The sequence below is a fragment of the Nyctereutes procyonoides genome, unplaced genomic scaffold (assembly GCF_905146905.1).
Source record: "Nyctereutes procyonoides isolate TBG_1078 unplaced genomic scaffold, NYPRO_anot_genome, whole genome shotgun sequence".
Lineage (NCBI taxonomy): Eukaryota > Metazoa > Chordata > Mammalia > Carnivora > Canidae > Nyctereutes > Nyctereutes procyonoides.
In genome coordinates, this window is record NW_026575140.1 from 43,019,435 (window position 1) to 43,038,466 (window position 19,032).

The 19,032-nt window shown below is 44.7% G+C and overlaps 1 protein-coding gene across 1 annotated transcript in view; it reads left to right on the forward strand.

Moving 5' to 3' along the window:
- Window positions 1-243: 243 nt before the first annotated feature.
- The window catches only part of PGM1 (phosphoglucomutase 1), a 62,339-nt gene continuing 43,550 nt past the window's right edge, over window positions 244-19,032 (forward strand). The window contains exon 1 of the mRNA XM_055305810.1: window positions 244-701. Coding sequence (XP_055161785.1) covers window positions 456-701 — 246 coding nt within the window. The 5' untranslated portion in view covers window positions 244-455. The remainder of the gene's footprint in view (window positions 702-19,032) is intronic.

Here is a 19,032-nt window from a genome sequence, read left to right on the forward strand (position 1 = left end):
GAACAGGTTTCCAGAACGTTCTTTACACATGATACTCAAGCCAAACCACAGGAAATCATTATACTCAGCAATTCCCCTCCGTCTCCAGCTCTTGCCCCTAGGACAGACTTCCTACCTCGGGTCCTGCCCATCCATTTAGGGGAGGAGTTGCGGATTTTACTTTACAGAGGATTGGCTTACGGCGGTGGGGTGGGACGGGGAGACGAGGGAGGCCCCACCCACTGCCCTGGAGGCCCGGAGATGGGCGCTCCCCTTTCCCCTGCCCCCTCGCGGACCTGCAAAGTGGGCCAGCGGCGGAGGGAGGGCCCTGTCCCCTGTCCCTTTAAGGAGGAGGGCCGAGCGCAGGCGGGGGAGCTGGCGTGGCCCCTTCCCCGCCCGAGCCCTCGCCCTCGCCCTCGCCCTCGCCCCAGAGCAGCCGCAGCCGCAGCTCGGGCCGCAGGAAGCGAGTCGCCACCATGGTGAAGATTGTGACCGTTAAGACCCGGGCGTACCCGGACCAGAAGCCGGGCACGAGCGGGCTGCGCAAGCGGGTGAAGGTGTTTCAGAGCAGCGCCAACTACGCGGAGAATTTCATCCAGAGTATCATCTCCACGGTGGAGCCGGCGCAGCGGCAGGAGGCCACCCTGGTGGTGGGCGGGGACGGCAGGTTCTACATGAAGGAGGCCATCCAGCTCATCGTCCGCATCGCCGCCGCCAACGGGGTAAGGGGCGCGCACGTGCGGCCGCTGTCTCCGCCCGCCCCCGGGGCGCTCGGGCCCCGCCACTTCCGCGCGCGGCCGCCCCAGCCTCCGCCCCGGCCCCTGCGCGCGCTCGCGCTGCCCGGCCCCGCCGCCCCCGCCGCCCCCGCCGCCCCCGCCTCCCCCGCCGCCCCCGCCGCCCCCGCCGGCTGCAGGGAGGTGGCCGCCGGGCTCGGCCGGGCTCGGCCGGGCTCGGCCGGGCTCCGCCGGGCCGCTCGGCCCGCTCCCCGGGGGCGCGCGCGCGGGCCTTGACCTTGGGAGGGCCCACCCTCCGCCTCCCGCTCCGCCCCTCTCCCGCCTCCTGCTGAGGCCTCTGACATTTCTATTAACCTTTCCCGCGGCGGGGGATAAGGTTACAGCGCGGGGTGCAGTCGCCTTAACCCGGGAAGGTTGGACGGCCTGTGCCTCGCCCAGAACCCCTTGCATCCCGCGCGGTTGCATGCTATTCTGGTCCGGGGCTGGCGCTTCCCGCGGGCGGGGAGCCCGGGGCGGTGGGGCGGGGGTGGCGGGAGCGCGCCCAGCCGGGGCGGCGGGCTCTCGGGCTGACGAGGAGGTTGCGAAGTCTCGCTCCCCACACCCCAGCTTGGGGTGGGACGGTTTGCCAGCCCTTGCACGGCCTGGTTTGCTGGGGCGCAGGCCTTTGAAAAGGCCGGTGTTTGCACGGTGGCGCTTCTAGATCTGTTCCATCGAGGACTTGGAACTGAATTTTCATTACAACAGAAACTGCGCGGGACGCCTGGGGGGCTTAGCGGTTGAGCGTCTGCCTCCGACTCCGGGCGTGATCCTGGGGTCCTGGATCACATCCAGCTCCCCATGGGGAGCCTGCTTCTCCCTCTGCCTGTGTCTCTGCCTCTCTCTCTCTCTCTCTCTCTCTCTCTCTCTCTCTCTCTCTCTCTCTCTGTGTCACTCATAAATAAATAAATAAAATATTAAAAAAGAGAAAAAAAAACCTGCATACCCAAGGGCACTCTTACGCAAGCCTTCGTGGCTGGCCAGGACGTTAATGCAACACCTTGGCCCCTCCCCTCATCACATTCCCCCCTCCCCCCAGCTAAGGACCATTAACTGACTTTATGGGCCGGCCGGCTCACTTGGTTCGGTGAAACTCTGAAATACATTTTTAAGTAAACCTGAGGTATGAGGAGGTGAATTTATAAAACAGATAAATTGGGGCTGATTATTCATTCGCTTTTATAAAACATTTTCTAGCAAGTTTTTCTTTCTGTATTTAAAATATTTGACTTATACCCGACTCTTCTGGAACTCATACCCTTTCATATTTATTCATTTTTAAGAAAGATTTTATTTATTTATTCATGAGAAACATACAGAGAGAGGCAGAGACATAGGCAGAGGGAGAAGCAGGCTCCCCATGGGGAGCTGGATGTGGGACTTGGTCCCAGGACCCCCTGATTACAACCTGAGCCAAAGGCAGATGCTCAACCACTGAGCCGCCCAGGTGCCCCTTTTTATTCATTTTAGTAGTACTTTAACATGTAAGTGTCATTTTGCCAAGCACTGTGAAAAGCACTTAACGTGCAGTATCTCATTTATGCTGAAGCCCTAAGAGGTTGATGCTATTATGGGCATCTTCAAGTTGCCAGTGAGAAAACTGAAGCCCAGGCTGGTTAAAGAGAAACTGCAGTGACAGTATCCAGAATGCTAATATAGACCTGCCAGTCCCAACTTCTGGGAATAAATATCTTGAGTCTATGAAGATCTATTTTCCCATAGTCTGTAAAATCTAAAATGGGCCGAACCTACGTGTGCCTCCCTGGGTCAAACATTTATAAGGATCAAGGAAAGAAGGTCCTCTGGATAGAATATGCTCCTGAGTTTTCAGACAACCACAAATTCCCTTGAAAGAAGAGCAAACAATAGCTGTATACCAGTAGATCCCTTCAATTCCTTATCACCTGTGTTGAATATAGATTTCATTCATTCATTCATTCAACAAAGATTGAACCTATACTATGTGCAGAGAAATGTGTGGAGTAAAGGGACAATTCAGACACAAGACTCATCTTTAAGAAAAAAAAAAGACTCATCTTTAAGGACCTTGCTTACAGCATGGTGGGAATTTTAGGGCTCCAAATGGAAAGCTGTCCATTTGGGAGTAATGGGGAGTAGAAAGAAAAAAAATGGGCTGAGACTAAAAAAATATGTTCTTAAAACCTCATCCCCTTTTAGCTACTGCCTTACTGCTTTTCCCCTTTTGGCCAGTTGCTACCACTGATGTTTCACTCATTCATTTACCACCTCACTGCAGTCTGGCTTCGGCTTCCTCCACTATTCCACTAAATTGTTCTTGCCAAGGTTACTAGTGACTTTCTGGTTGCTAAATCCATTGAATACCTTTTTAGGCCTTATTTGGCCTTTTGTTGCTTTTGGCACTACTGATTTTTTGCATTTTTTAAAGTCCTCCTTCCTTTGCTTTGATCACTCTCCTGATTCTACTCTAGCTGTTCCCTAGATTTCTGTCTTCAGCTTTTTGCTCTCTGGTTTTGTTCCCATTGTCTCTGTCTCTCCTCACCAGGGATGCTACTCCTCTCTCCTGGAATGATCCAATTCAGATAGCATCTTCAGAAAACTTTCTCCCAAAACCTCTCTCTGACACTTTCATTCCCCTTTGAAGTACTCTTTTCTCATAGATACCTCTAGAATAGTTTAATCAAATTCTAGTGAAATTATCTTTACGTGTGACACTGTCCCCTAGAGAGTAAACTTCTTTAAGACGAGAATCTGGTTTATCTATATTCGTAGTACCTAGCTAGGACGGTGTGGCTTTCAGTGAGTCCTTGTTTAATTGCCCTGAATTGTGAAGGATGTGGAATACACATTAAGTTAAGCAAATTCCAACACTTAAAGCCAGTGTATAGTGGTGACCAGTACATTTATTCTCTTCAAACACTCATTACATCCTTACTTGGTATCAGATGTTTGTGCCATGTACTGGGGATACAAAATATTCTTGCCCTCAGCAAAAGCAGTGTAGAGGGGAGGTAGACAAGAATAAACATAGAGCACAGTTGTTAGGTGTTACTGTGGAGGTGTGTGCCAGGCACTGAAGGGGGGAAGAGTATGGAGGGCTGTACAGGTATATCCAGCTTTTTGAAAGTATATGTTACTCCATTTTTATGAAAGACCTACACTAAGTACCTGTTTTTGCAAACGACAAACCCAAAGAAATCTGAAAATGACTTGTGCTCTTATGAAAAAAGGCGAAAAGCGAAAGTAGAAGTCAATTTGGTGTACAGGGAGCTGTTGGAGAAGCAGCAAGGACCCACCCCTCAGTAGGAAGAGTGGCCCGCCAATCACCTTCCCAGAACTACATTTGGCATCTCTAGGGCTTTGAACTGTGCTTCTGTGTGCTTCTGTGCTTTATCTTGACTTATTCTGTGCATCCAATAGCAAGATGTTTCCTAAGGTATCAGAAAACCCAAAAAGGTTTATTTTGGGGGTCTGAGAACACTAAAAGGGGTAGCTGAGTTGGAATTCCTAAGGTGGGTTTGTCGAGAATAAGAATTCTAGGCAGGAAAAAAGAAAAATATAGGAGTTGGAGGATCCCTGGCTGGCTCAGCGGTTTAGTGCCGCCTTCAGTCCAGGGCATGATCCTGGAGACCCGGGATCGAGTCCCATGTCGGGCTCCCTGCATGGAGCCTGCTTCTCCCTCTGCCTGTGTCTCTGCATCTCTCTCTCTCTCTCTCTCATGAGTAAATGAAATCTTTAAAAAAAAAAAAAAAAGAAAAAAGGAGTTGGAGACTGTTGGGCAGGTTAGTTGACTTCTGATCCTTTTTCCCTCTTGTCTATAAAGGTTAGATATGATGAGACATACCCTGACAGTTTTTGTGAGAATTAAACGACATGTTTAAAAAGTACCTGCAGTCTCTTCTCACCTGGAAGCTGACTGGATGCCACTTGTGGGGAAACCTCATGACCTGGGGCAGGACTTTGTGTTTTCAGTGTTCTGCCCATACGGGGAGACTATGCAGTAATCAGGCCCATCCTGATTCAAATATTAATACTTCTTCTCTGCCCTACATAGATTATAATCGCTGTCCCCCACTTTCATCTACCCCTCATGGCCCCAACCAATATAGAGGGATTCCATATTACTCAGAAGCCAATTGGGTTCAAGTGCCAAAAGCCTAGTTCAGATTAGTGCAGTGAGAGAGGAATTTATGGGTCTGTGTGACTGAGAAGTCTAACCGATACCAGTGCAGACAGCTTAGTTCAAACCATTCCTGGTGTCTAAAAATTGCTCTTGGGCCCAGTGATCTACAAATGACCGGTATTAGGAATTGGGAAGAGTTTGAACTCACAAGTAAATGAATGTTTGGATATTTTGAAGGATAGCTTATCATTATCTTCAGGAAAATAAAATAAATCCCTTCATGGGAACTTGTGAGTAAGCAAGTTTTCTTTTGTCAATTCACAGGGGTTCTTGTGTCCTGGATTCCTTTTTTAATCTCCTGACCCCTTCTTGGAATTATTTTATTTTATTTATTTATTTTTAAGATTTTATTTATTTATTCATTGGAGACATACAGAGAGAGGCAGAGACATAGGCAGAGAGAAGCAGGCTCCATGCAGGGAACCTGATGTGGGACCTGATCCCGGCACTCTGGGACCACCCCTAGGCTGAAGGCAGATGCCCAACCACTGAGCCACCCAGGTGTCCCAGAATAATTTTATTTTAAAATAAAGAAAATATAGAGGATTTCAAAGGAAATTAAAAATTATGTTGGAAATAAAATTATCAAAATATTAATCAAATTTGTGATACAGCAAGATATATATGCTTCTTTATTGACACATTAACAAAATTTAGTGGAAGGTCTAATACTATCTTATTTTAGAGTAGTGATAAGTGTGATATTTTGATATACCTGCAATCTTTTTTTAAAAGGATTTTATTTCAAAAAGAAAAAAAATAAATAAAAGGATTTTATTTATTTATTTGAGAGAGGGTGGGGAGGGGGAGAGAGAAAGAAAGAGAGAAGAGAGCAGAGCACTAGCATGAGTGGGGGGTGGGGCAGAGGGAGAGGAAGAAGCAGACTCCCCGCTGAGCAGGAGTCCCACTCAGGGCTTGATTCCAGGACCCTGGGGTCATCACCTGAGCTGAAGGCAGATGCTTAACCAATCGAGCCACCTAGGTGTCCCAGTATGTCTGCAGTCCTAATATTTTGAGAATATTGTAATATGAAAATAGCTGTGATTTTTAAAAAAGATTTATTTATTTACTTTAGAAACAGAGCATGAGCAGGGGAGTGGGGACAGAGGGAGAGAGAAAATCTCAAGCCGACTCCCTGCTGAGCCTGACATGGGACTCAGTCCCATGACCCTAAGATCATGACCTGAGCCAAAATCAAGAGTTGGATGCTTAACAGACTGAGCCACCCAAGGCGCCCCTGAAAATATCTATGATTTCTATTGATGATAAAGTCCCAGGTGGTCTGAGTAAAGGTAATAATAATTCTGTGGTTTATTGCCTAGATTCATAATTCAAGGAAATGCTAAATTTCATTTAGAGGTTAAAGATTTTGTTTTGCCATTCAGATTCACTCCATTGAATTCTACCCAGGGATCTCTTGGGGGTGGGGTGGGGTCAAAGGATCCTGAGTTAAGACCCCCTGCATTAAACAAATGATCCTCTTTTAGTGTTGGGTACTGCTTGCACCAGAATGGGCATCAAATACATGACACAGAGATTAAGGGTCTAGGTTCTCAGACCAAACCAGTGGGGCTTTGAGAACTTAGCCTTAAGTAGAGGAACTCCACTGTCTCCCACTTGGGTTGGACCACACTTTCCTGAACTTTCATGAGGCCAATTGCAAACACAGGTGAAGGGACATGTTTCTAAATATAGTTCTGAGAAGGGAATGAAAGAATACTGGGCAGGAAGGGGAATGTTTTGGGACTCTGAGGTAATTGGTGTTAGGTAGAGGCACCTTGCTACCTTACTTAAAACCTGATATCCTTAGGGCAAGGATGATTTGACAGAGAACCATTTTTGGACCACTTTTTAATATGCTATAACTCCCATTATAAAAAAAAATGTTCTTTTGGGGACACATGGTGGCTCAGTGGCTGAACGTCTGCCTTCGGCTCGCATTGTAATCCTGGGGTCCTGGGATCGAGTCCTGCATTGAGCTCCCTGGAGGGAGCCTGCTTCTCCCTCTGCCTATGTCTCTGCCTCTCTCTGTGTCTCTCATGAATAAATAGATATATATTTTCTTAAACTCCTTTTAATTAAGATGGGTTTATGAATGATTGTTCTCCCCCTATTTACGCTTTCTGAGTTTGAATTGGCATTAAATATCAGGATAAAGAAGATACTTTTCTATCCTGGAGTGTGCAATCTTTGGGGGAGATAAGACACAAGAAATACATACACGTGCAAAGAACAGAATTAAAGAAAGTGACAGGCAACCCGGGTGGCTCAGCGGTTTAGTGCCGCCTTCAGTCCAGGGTGTGATCCTGGAGACCCAGGAACAAGTCCCATGTGGGGCTCCCTGCATGGAGCCTGCTTCTCCCTCTGCCTGTATCTCTGCCTATCTCACTGTGTGTGTGTGTGTGTGTGTGTGTGTGTGTGTGTCTCATGAATAAATAAATAAAATCTTAAAAAAAAAAGCGCCAAGTGCAGATAAGCAAGAGAACATTGTGGATTGGGGAAAGAAGTGGTGGTATTTGAGTGGATAGTGTGAGTAGAGAAGAGGCTGCTTGACTGGAGGGGGTACATAGCAGAAAGATGTAAGATGGAGGAATGGACAGGACTGATTTTTTCCATCCAGGCCACACTTACCTGCAAGAAGTGCAAAAGAAATGTAGACTTTATACTGGAAGGCATGTGGCCAGCTAAAAATGGGAGGCTCTGCTATCTTAAGAAAGGAAGTTGCAGGTAGAAATTTCTGCCATGGGCCATCTCTTTGAACATGCAGATAACCTACTTTTCTTCCCACCTATGAAACACATCACTCTTCCCCTGAGGCAGCTTCTCAGATTCCTTCCAATAAATGTATACAGCTATATAGTTATACAAGTAGAGCAGTCACCAGCCATAGTGTTCACACTCTACTGCTGGTGGGGAGTGCAGACTCCAGGCCATGGAGTAGGTCCACAGGGAGCCCTGGTTCTGCCTTCTGGGAGGGAGTCTCTTACTCTCTGTCTTCTGTGCTCACTTAGTCCTGGACACTGGGGAGTAGGTTCGGAGGCTTTTTGGATCTGCACAGCTTTTGCATCCTGCGCTCTGCTGATGAAAGTTGGGGGATGTAGGAAGGCAGGAGAGGGGCAGGGGTTGCTTTTGCAGACCTAGTTTTTGGTTTGTTTCACTATATAATTACTTTAAACCTTATTAGGCTTTTTCTAGTTTATTCTGATCAGTTCCATATACTGATAACCACAATGAAAATTCTCACATAGATAGGGTTTTAAGGCTGAAAACTTTATTAATTTTTAAATATTTTATTTATTTATTTTGAGAGCACAAGAGTGAGCAGCGGGAGGGGTAGAGGCTAAGGGAGAGAAAGAATCCCAAATAGACTCCACGCTGAGCATGGAGCCTGATGCAGGGCTCCATCTCATGACCCTGATATCATGACCTGAGCTGAAATCAAGAATTAGACACTTAACTGAGTCAGACACGTAACAGACTAAACCACCCAGGTGCCCCAACCCTGAAAACTTTAGCTTTTATTTTTGGCCTCTATGTTCTTACTCTGTCCCTCCTCTGATGTCTCTATCACTGATGGCTGCCTTGAGACAGGAAAGGCTAGGCTGAGTAAGAAGGCAGTATCCTTACTCAGATCTTTGCTGGTGGGTCAGTTTTCATTGTCTAGCAAAGAGTCCTGGGAAAGAGTTGAGGCAAGAGCCCTTTCTTCTACACCTGCTGCTTCATGGAGAGCTGCCTTAGCTTGGGTAAATAAAGAGCAGTCATCTCAACTCGACAAGGCCACAAATTACTGGCTTTGGGCAACACAGTTTGCAGGCCACAAAGAAAATTTCCTTAGCAGAGCTTTAACCTTTATTTTCGCCTATGGACTGGCAAGCCCTTGCCTGAGCTCCTCTCCATTGTAGCAAGAAGCATCCAACAACCGCTCCTATTCTGAATTCTCCCAACCATTTGCTTAACTTTGGCTGGCCAGTGGTCTGCTTTCCAAGGTAGCAGTGGTAATAATTTTGTCATGGCATAAAAGGTATGCTGATGCTGCATATTTTAGATCCTGTTTTGGTACAGAAGATAAGATTTTTATCATTAGTTAACATAGGTTTGGCTGTGAAAACAAAGTCTCAAGTTACTTGAACAAAATAAAATTTTATAGTAATAGAACCCTTTCTGTGATAGCAGTCCTGAGCTAATCTGGTGGGTCTGTAGAATAAGGGGCTCTATATTTATATTTCTTTTCTTTTTTAAGATTTTATTTATTTACTCATGAGACACAGAGAGAGGCAGAGACACAGGCAGAGGAAGAAGCAGGCTCCCTGAGAGTAGCCCGATCCAGGACTCGATCCCAGGACCCCGGGATCACGACCTGAGCCAAAGGCAGATGCTCAACCACTGAGCCCCTCAGGTGCCCTTCTTTTCTCCTCTGTTGCTCAGCCTTCCCTAGTGAGTTGCCCTTATCCACCTGCTCCAAGATGGCTGCGTATACCACATGGTCATTCCAGGCAATAGGAAGGGGAGAGGGTGGAACAAAAACACACCTTTCTCAGAAACCACACATTATTTTTTTTAAGATTTTATTTATTCATTCATGAGAGACATACACACAGAGAGAGAGAGAGAGAGAAGCAGGCTCCATGCAGGAGCCCAACGTGGGACTTGATCCCGCATCCCCGGGATCAGAACCTGGACTGAAGGCGGCACTAAGCTGCTGAGCCACCTGGGCTGCCCAGAAACCACATATTATTAATTTTACTCACGCCTTCTGCACCAAGATGTAGTCTAAGGCCTCCTCTCACAGCAAGGGTGGCTTGGAAATATCCATGTTATTCTGGGTGCAATGTGTCAGGCTAAACATTAGGGTGTCAAGGTAAAGGAAAATAATTGCTATTGGGGGACATTCAGCAGTCCTTACTACCCTAAACATGCTTTCCAAATCTGGTGAAAACCACGAAGTCATTTTCAAGAGATAGAATTACAGAAGACAGAAACTTAATTTTCTATAGGGAACTAGATTTTTGGAAGAGAACCTGACTATCATTTATTCCAACCACCATCTTAGAAAGGAACCAAGGTACAAACATTCCTGTTGTGGAGGGCTTTTTAAATAAACTACTTTACTGAGGTATGATTCACATGTCACACAATTCACCCATTTCAAGTATACAGTTCAGTATCTTCTAATGTGTTTACAGAGTTGTGCAACCATCACCACAATCTAATTTTAGAATATTTCCGCAACCTAAAATGAAGCCTCATGTATTAGCGGTCAATCCCTCATGTTTCCTTAAGCTTTTGGCCGGAAGCAAACACCTTAAAAACCTTAAGTCTCTATAAATTTGTGTGGGTGGATTTTGCATGGTCCAGTTTCGATTTCGAGACAGAAGAAGTTACCTTTAGCAAGGGAAGCCCCAGGTGTGCGAGAAGCAAAGTCAGAGGGTTTATGTCAAGAGCAGTGGAATTAGCATCCCATACTTCTGTGTTGTGCTGTCCTGAGTACCAGAGATACGGAGTTGAAGATGTCCCCTTTCTCAAGGAGTCTTTGGTTAAATGGGGGAGGACCGACACACAAAAAAGAAAATCACCACTAGGTTTTTCTCGGCAGACTCCCTGTCCAAAGCAGATCAGCTGTCAAAAAAAAAAAAAAAGAGGAGAAATTTCGCCAGAATAGCTTCTTCATTTTCATGAGTGTAAGCAATCAGATTTCTTTTTTTACAAACATATTTGAACTTCTATATCCAAATTAGTATTGTACCCTGCCAAATCACCACTCTGGGAACTGTATGCTTACTCCAGTGATGCGTCTAGTGCTCAAAGCATTTTGAAACTCCTCTATGGGAATTATTTTTCAGCCAGTCGGTTTATGGGTCACCTAGGAAAACCAGTCACATTATTTTATAGTCATGCCTCATTTTTCACCTAAAACGATGTAACAAGATTTGATCACCCACTTTATTCATTAGACATGGCTCCAACCAATTTTTGTCTCTTTCCAAAGTTCAAATCTACTCTCAGAGGATGAAATTTGTTATGACTGAAGATTTTCAAAGGAAGTGCCCACAGACTGTTAAGAGAGTTGCTGAGAAAGAGTTCCAGAAATGTTAGTACAAATGTGAGCATTGTTTGAATAAATATGTTGCTTCCCAAGATGATTGTTTTGAAGAAGATAGCATTAATTTAAATGAAAATACTCTAGCATAACTGTTTAAAATGAATTACCATATTTAAGTTTAAGCACACTGCGCCGTCATGAGGGTCTTAGAGGGCAGTTCCTGCTGAGGGAGATTCTGGCATTCTGCTTTCCTTCTGCAGATCCCCATGGTGGCCTGGGGGTATGGTTCTCTTCCGTTCTTGTATATATTTAAACATGCTTTGGTTAGGCATTTATAAATTGTGCACTATGAGAAGGTTTGTTAAAACACGAGTAGACAAAATGGCCCTGAGCTAGGATGAGAGTCCTGCCCGCTCTAAGCCACAGAAGCCAGAAACCTAGATGTTAAAGTTGTGCCCACCTGACTCCAAGAGATCATCCATGGTGACAAAGAGGCCAGAAAATGGAGCTGCAATGGCATAACTGGGTGCGGCTGGGGAAAGATCTTTTGCTTTAGTGATAAAACTATTATGTTACACTGTCTCAAGTGAAATGCATTCTGTGGAGCAGAATGAAGCAAAGTATGTTTAAAAATGAAGCAAAAGGGAAATAAGTATAGGAAATTCAAATGGAATTGAGAGTAAGGTTGGCACCTGTTACAAAAGCCATACTGCCTCTCTGAGCTAGGCCCCCAGTCAGCACCAAGTCCTAGGTTGTCAAACCCACGAGAAAAACATGATCATACAGTTTGCCATAGCTATTTGCCCTGTGTGTAGGTTTGGTATAAAAAAAGTACTAATAATATCTGCCTTGAAACATTCATGTGACGATTAAGCAAAATTTGTGAGGCACTTACATACATAGTCTTTAGTAAACAGAAGATTTGGGTGATTCTAATGATTATTATGGTTTCTCCAAATGCCGAGGCCATTGAAGGGCCAAGGGGAGGTCTTCTGTGTCTGCTACCATATCTACCACATAGATGTCTTATTCTGTCTCTATTCATGCATTATCCCTTGAATTCCATCTGTGAGGCAGAGGTTTATGGTTGCTGTGACTCTCTGTCACAGGTTCATTGATTTGAGGCCTTTACTCTGTTGGAATTCTAAGGCAGTAGTGGGTAGTTGAAGATGGATATTTTAGGCAAATCTGTGACTGATTCCGTGGCCCAGGCTAATGTTTGCTGCTGATGGGAAGCTGCAAGAAATACATGCCAGCATTGCTGAAAACCTCCTGGACTAGATGGATTTATTCATTCACCAAGCATTGCTGAGCACTCTCTGTATGTACAGGCACTGTGTGAGACGGCTAGGGGTGCAGAGGTGAGTAAGACAAAGTCTTTGTTCTCAGAATGCTCATGCTGGTAGAGGAGCATCCACAGGTAGTTAACAAAAATATGGTGCAAATGCTAGTGTGTTCATTTCCTCTGGCTGCTGACAGATGACTGTAAACCAGGTGGCTTAAAACAACAGAAATTTCTTTTTTCACAACTCTGGAGGCCAGAAATGTGAAATCAAGGTGTTGGCTGGTCTACGCTTCCTCCCAAGGTTCCAGGGGAGAATCCTTCCTTCCTTCTTTCAGCTTTTTGTGGCGCTAAGTATTCCACATGTGTGGCTATATCACTCCAGTCTCTGCCTCTGCCTTCATATGTATCTGTCTTCTCTTCTCTCTATTTTAAGGATACTTGTTATTGGATCGAGGGCCCATCCAGATAATCCGTGATGGTTTCAGCTCAAGATCCTTAATTAATCTTCGAAGACCCTTTTATGAAACAAGATCACATTCGTGGGTTCTGGGTGGACATATCTTTGCAGGGAGTAGGTGGCAGTGGCTACACTTCAACCCGCTTCATCTGAGAGAAGTCCAAGGAATCCTGGAACATAGAGGAGAGCAACCAGCCCTACCTTGAGTCGGGAGGGAAGAACAGGATGCCTTCTCTGATGAGATGATTTTGGGGGCAAGTACAAATCAATGAGGGAGACCTTGGCTGAGAGTGAAGTAAAGGTGGAGGCAGGAAGTAGTCACTGATTTAATGCATACGGTTTCAATGCATAATACCTTTGTTGTTCTATTTAAAAGTATACTGCTGGGAATAATTGTTGGGAAGATTCCAGAACTCCATAATCCAAGGTGCTTCTGTAGACTACTGACTTAATGCTAGATGGAAGGCAGGCCACATGGTAGCTACCCAAATCTTACCAAACAACTTAAGTGCATAGTGATGGGCTGGAATTGAAGATTTTGGTGCAAATCTCAGTTGTACAATTTACTGTACAATTATCATGGAGCCCGCTTAACTGATGTAAAGCTCAGTTTTTTCACTTGTAAAAAGGGATTAATTCTAATATCTGTCTTAATCAGAGGGTTTTATGAGAAATAACAGGCACACAAAGGTTTTAGGAACTCTAAGATGCAACTCAAATGTGCATTATTATGGTTGTTTTGAAATTCCACTGTTGCTTCAGGAAAGTCACCCCACCGAGCTGATGTATACCTCCTGCCAAAACAAATCTCCACATGTGATTTTATCTAGCATCTCTCAAAGTCCAAATCCCAGATGTGCTAAACAATAACCAGAGAGTAAAGATATCACGCCATTTTGAGGATCTTAGTGGGATATCAAAATGACCTCTTTTACATTAGAAATTTGTGACGGTAAAGTTTTGATATCAACTGACTTGAATTTGATTCTTGGATATGCTGTTTATTAGCAGTTTAATCTTGGGCAAACCTGCTTGAACTTTTTTTTTTATTCCACTTAAAAAATAAAATAATTTGTCATAGAGGTGTGTTTAGGAAATATGATACACATTGGAAGTTACCTAGCATAAATCCTCACACATAGTTGTGATAAGCACGTTGCTACTGGGGATTTCGATGGGAAATATACGCTTTATTTTTTTAAAATTTTTATTTAAATTCAATTTGCCAACATGTAACACCCAGTGCTCATCCCATCAAGTGCCCTCCTTAGTGCCTGTCATCCAGTCACCTTATCCCCCCACTCCTTCCATAAACCTTTGTTTCCCAGAGTTAGGAGTCTCTCATGGTTTCTCTTCTTCTCTAATTTTTCCCCACTCAGTTTCCCTCTTTTCCCTCATAATCCCTTTCACTATTTCTTATATTCCACATATGAATATAGATACTTTAAACTTCTCTTTGCTGAGGGGTCCCCCAGCCAGCTCCCCCCTTCTCAGTTTTACTTCTCAGCTTTGTCAATGACCTATCAAGAATGTCCCCACCCCTTGGCCTAGAAATTTCAGAACAAATAGGTCTTTTTTACAGGGAGTAAGTATTTCATGCCCAGGGCCTGGGAGATGGAGGGGGATGGGGGACCTGTTCTGTATAACTTCAGGCTTTCAGTGATATACCATCAGCCTGATACTTAGTTATCTCATCTCAAAAGAACACAGCAACTGGCTCAAATAACCCCAAATAAGCAAAACTGTCCCAGAGTAGATTAAGTGCTAGTCACGATGTTTGGTGTTTGCACCCAGGTCTACCCATCAGTGTAGCGGTTCTACTAAATGGTTGGATCTGCTGAATCATATTAGAGGGGGTGCCATCTGTCCCTCAGATATTTGCCAAGCATTCTGTCATTGCTCAGTATTGTGCAGTGCATTTGGGGTCACACACAAGTGCAGTGAGACAGTCTCAGCACCCTGCAGAGATCATTGTCCAGTGGGCATTACGACAGGGTGTGCCAAGTGCCTCCTGGAGGGTGCCGTTGGGAGCCCTAGAGAAGGGTGTTTGGAGGGGCAGTCAGGGGAATCTTCCAAGGGAGATGTATTCAAGCCAGGTCTTAAAGGATGATGAAAAGGAAGCCAGGAAAAAGTGGAGACATTCTACACAGAGGGAGTAGGGGTGAAACAAGGAGGCCATTGTGGAAAGTAAGCCCAGAGGTTTAGACCTTAAAATAGAAGTCTTCATAATTCCTGTATTATAGGAAGGGAGGAGGACGGCAAGGTAGCCGGTGGTGAGTTATCACCACACAAGTCCTTAACCCCCGTTGCTTTCTTTTACATACAGGCCAGCCTAAGAAGCAGTCTAAGAATTGTCTTATGACTCTGGTAGGAAGGGAGAATCATGGGACTTAGGCTAGCAAACCTAAAAAGCTATTTATAAGGAGGACTGGGCCACAGTATTTGTCCAGTAATGCATCAAAGCTCTGTTTGCTGACTGTCTTTGACCAGCAGAATATATGACCTATGATAGTCTGTATATGACCCGATGTTTATCAGGGCAAATCTTGTACCGTGGGTGGGTTGATATAAATCCGTATTGTAGAACCTATGATGATGCACAGTCCACTCAGTTAAATCACACATTTACAGACACAAAAATTTACCAAAAAAAAAAAAATTAGACATGCATTGTAGCTTTGCTGTTTCCTCTAGATCTCACCCTGATATTAGTGAAGGGTGCTGGGTGGGCCATGACCCTTTTTTTCTCTTGTTAGCTTTAAGTGTCTGTCTTCCCCCAACTGTTTCTCATCACTTTCCTGCCTCACACTGAAGTTTGCTTCTGGGAATGAGTGTCTGTCTGTCTGCTGCCTGTCTGCTCCTCTTGGAAGCAGCCTAAGTGTTGGGCCTCAACCATATGGACTAACCAGCTCTACTCCCTTCACTATTGCAGTTTCTAGCTCTGTTCCTAATTGTTATTGCACAAGTTTGTGTGCTCTAGAAATTAAATGCCAGTACTCAGGCAGAGTGTGCTCTGTTTTGGATGTCTTGTGGTTTGGGGAATCGTCTAATGTTGATAGTAAGTTTATAGTTGAGGTTGGTCTCAGGGCAGGAGACCATGTACTGGGCCACTGCCTGGAAAAGCTCATCTCTGCCCTCAGAAACTCCAGTCACAGAGCTCATAGAATGCTCTTACTTCAGCAGTGCAGGCATCAAATATTTAGCGACTGTCCACTCTTCTAATTCCAGGTACCAAAGTTCGAAAATGTCTTTCTCCTCTTCACTGAGCCAGGGCGGAGGCGTGTTTGTATATTCCAAGCCATGATGCATACTGCATTATTTAGTGCTAAGAACCAAACACTCTGGGGCAAAGAAAAGGGATACCTGTGGGGAGAAGTCTATGCAAGGGCCTCTTGCTCAGACCAGCCACCCTGCTGCAGAGTGATCAGCTGTCCTTGGAGCTGGGCTTGCCTTTAAAAAAATTATTTATTTTTATTAATTTTTAATATTAATTTCATAGGGCTCCTGTACCAAAATACAACAAACAGTGTGGCTTAAAACAGAAATTTACTTTCTTACAGTTCTGGGGCTTACAAGTCCAAAATCAAGGTGTCAGCAGAGCCATGCTCCCTCTGAAGGCTCCAGGGAATCCTCCCCTGCCTCTTCCAGCTCCTAGTGGTGGCCATAGTCACCAGTGAGCAGAGCTCCAGTCTCTGCCTCTGGCCTTACTTGCTTTTCTTCCCTCTGTGTCTCTGTCCCCAAATCTCCCCTTCCTTACATTAGGTTTATGGCTTGCTCCAATCTAGTATGACTTCATTTTAATTTGATCACCTCTGCAGAGACCCTTTTCTCAAATATGGTCATATTCACAGGCATCTGGGGTTAGAAATTTAACATAATTTTTTTTTTTTTTTTTTTTTTTTTTTGTGGAATTTTCAACCCACAACCTGGGCTCTATCCACCAAATGCAGGTGGGCTGTGCTGGCCACCAAAGCTCATGTGCTTTGCCCTTGGGATCTGTTTTCATTTTCTAGTTCAAATATGCTTGGTCATCCAAAGGAATCAAACAGCTTAAGCATGAGCTTGGGCATTAAAACCAATGTTGAAACCTGCCTTCCCAGTGTATTACTTGCAAGATGTGGAGCAAGTCATTTCACTTCACTCAACCTCATTTCCTCTTCTGTAGAATGGGAACAGTGAGATTATCTGCATCACTAGGCTGTTATTAAGCCTATAGGAGAACCTACATGTACTCCTCTGCACTGTGCTATATGTTCTCTTTTAATCTTTTCAGTAACGCTGAAGACACTGATATTTAGACCCCTGTTTCACAGTTGAGGAAATAGAAGGTAAGTGTTTTACCCAAGATCACTAAGATACTAAAAATTATCCAGAGTTGGGATTCAAACCCAGATTTCCACTATGCTGCATTCGTCAAGGTAGACTTTTTTTTTTTAGGATTTTATTTTTTTATTTTATAGAGAGAATGGGGGAGAAAGAGCACATATAAGCAAGTGGAGGGGCAGAGAGGCAGAGGGAGAGGAGGAAGGAGAGAATCTCAAGGAGACTCTCCTGAGCACAGAGTCAGTCTCATGACCCTGAGATCAAGACCTGAGCCAAAGTCAAGAATTAGATGCCTGAGACACCCAAGTGCCCCAAGATTAGACCTTTTTTTTTTTTTTTTAAGATTCTATGTATTTTTTGACAGAAAGAAAAAAGAACACAGGCAGGCATGGGGCAGAGGGAGAGGGAAAAGCACACTCCCCCCTGAGCAAGGAGCCTGATGTGGGGCTTGATCCCACAGATCATGACCTGAGCTGAAGGCAGATGCTTAACCCACTGAGCCACCCAGGTGTCTGCCAAGGTAGACATTTTGAATAAAGTTATCTAGAGCTGTAATCTGAGGGTTCCCAAACTTTTCATGTTGTGGTCCAACTTGTTATTTCTCTGAAGCCTTGTTTGCACTTAAGCCTTAAGGGTGGGAGACGGTGCCTCGATGCAGCCAACTTGAACTGCTTGCTTTTCATCCCAGGAATTCCCATCCATGGTTCAGAGTGGAGAAAACATGCACAGTTCTTTAGATTGCTGTTTTATTTTATTTATTTTTTTAACTTTTTTTTTTTAAAGATTTTATTTATTTTTTCATGAGAGACACAGAAGAGAGAGAGGCAGAGACACAGGCAGAGGGAGAAGCAGGCTCCATGCAAGAAGCCCAACGTGGGACTTGATCCTGGGACTCTAGGATCACACCCCAGGCCGAAGGCAGGTGCTAAACCACTGAGCCACCGAGGGATCCCTAGATTGCTGTTTTAAAAGCTATTGTTGATTATTTGCTGTTCACATGGCCACATACTACAGTAAGAAGCAGCATAACATGATGGTTGTGTGTGGGCTCTGGAGCCAGATTGCCTGTGTTCAAAATCCATCTCCACAATTTCTCAGCTATTTGGCCTTGGGCAGATTATAAATGTGTATCATCTGTATCCCCAGGTGTCCTTGTCCCTAAGATGGGCCTGGGAATGATAGCATTGATCTTAAGTGTAAAGATCTAATGAGCTAATTCTTATAAAGCTCTTGGAACACTGCCCAACACACTGACCTACTGTGGTTATCTCCTGTATACAACAACCTCTAAAGCAGGTGTTGTCATCTCTATTTTACAAATAAGAAAATTGAGGCCAGAAAGGCCGTACACAGCCAGAGGTGGCAAAGGCAGGGTTCAGACCCAGGCCCATCTGATTCCAAAGCCCTTTGGTTAGAGCAGGGGTCGTAGATTCCCTACCACACTTCCCATACCTCCCACACACTGCCCGCTGCCTTTCCCTGGCCCATTATACATGTTCACCACCCAGACCCTCCTATAGCATTAATTGATTCCTGCCTGGTGTAGCATGCTCTAGAAATCAGAGGCTGTGTTAGAAGGATGTGATCTGTCCTTTTCAACATGTCTTTCTGATTTTGGTAGTTTGGGTAATCTTTATTGAGTGCCCCTCTCTGGTTAAGACATGGTGATAAGTACTTTACATGCCTTTTCTCATATACTTTCAGATTTTTTATTTATTTTACTTTTTATTTTTAAAGATTTTATTTTTATTTATTCATGAGAGACACAGAGATAGGGGCAGAGAATAGGCAGAGGGAGAAGCAGACTCCCTGCAAGGAGCCCCATGCAGGACTCGATGCCAGGACCCTGGGATCACACCTGGAGCTGAAAGTAGACGCTCAACCACTAAGCCACCCAGGCGTCCTTCCTTTCAGATTTTTTAAAGGAAGCTTTACTATCTCTATTTCACAGAAACTTAGACTCACAAAGATTCCACAGAAAGACATCCCCTTTTTGTGGGCACCTTCATTCACTTC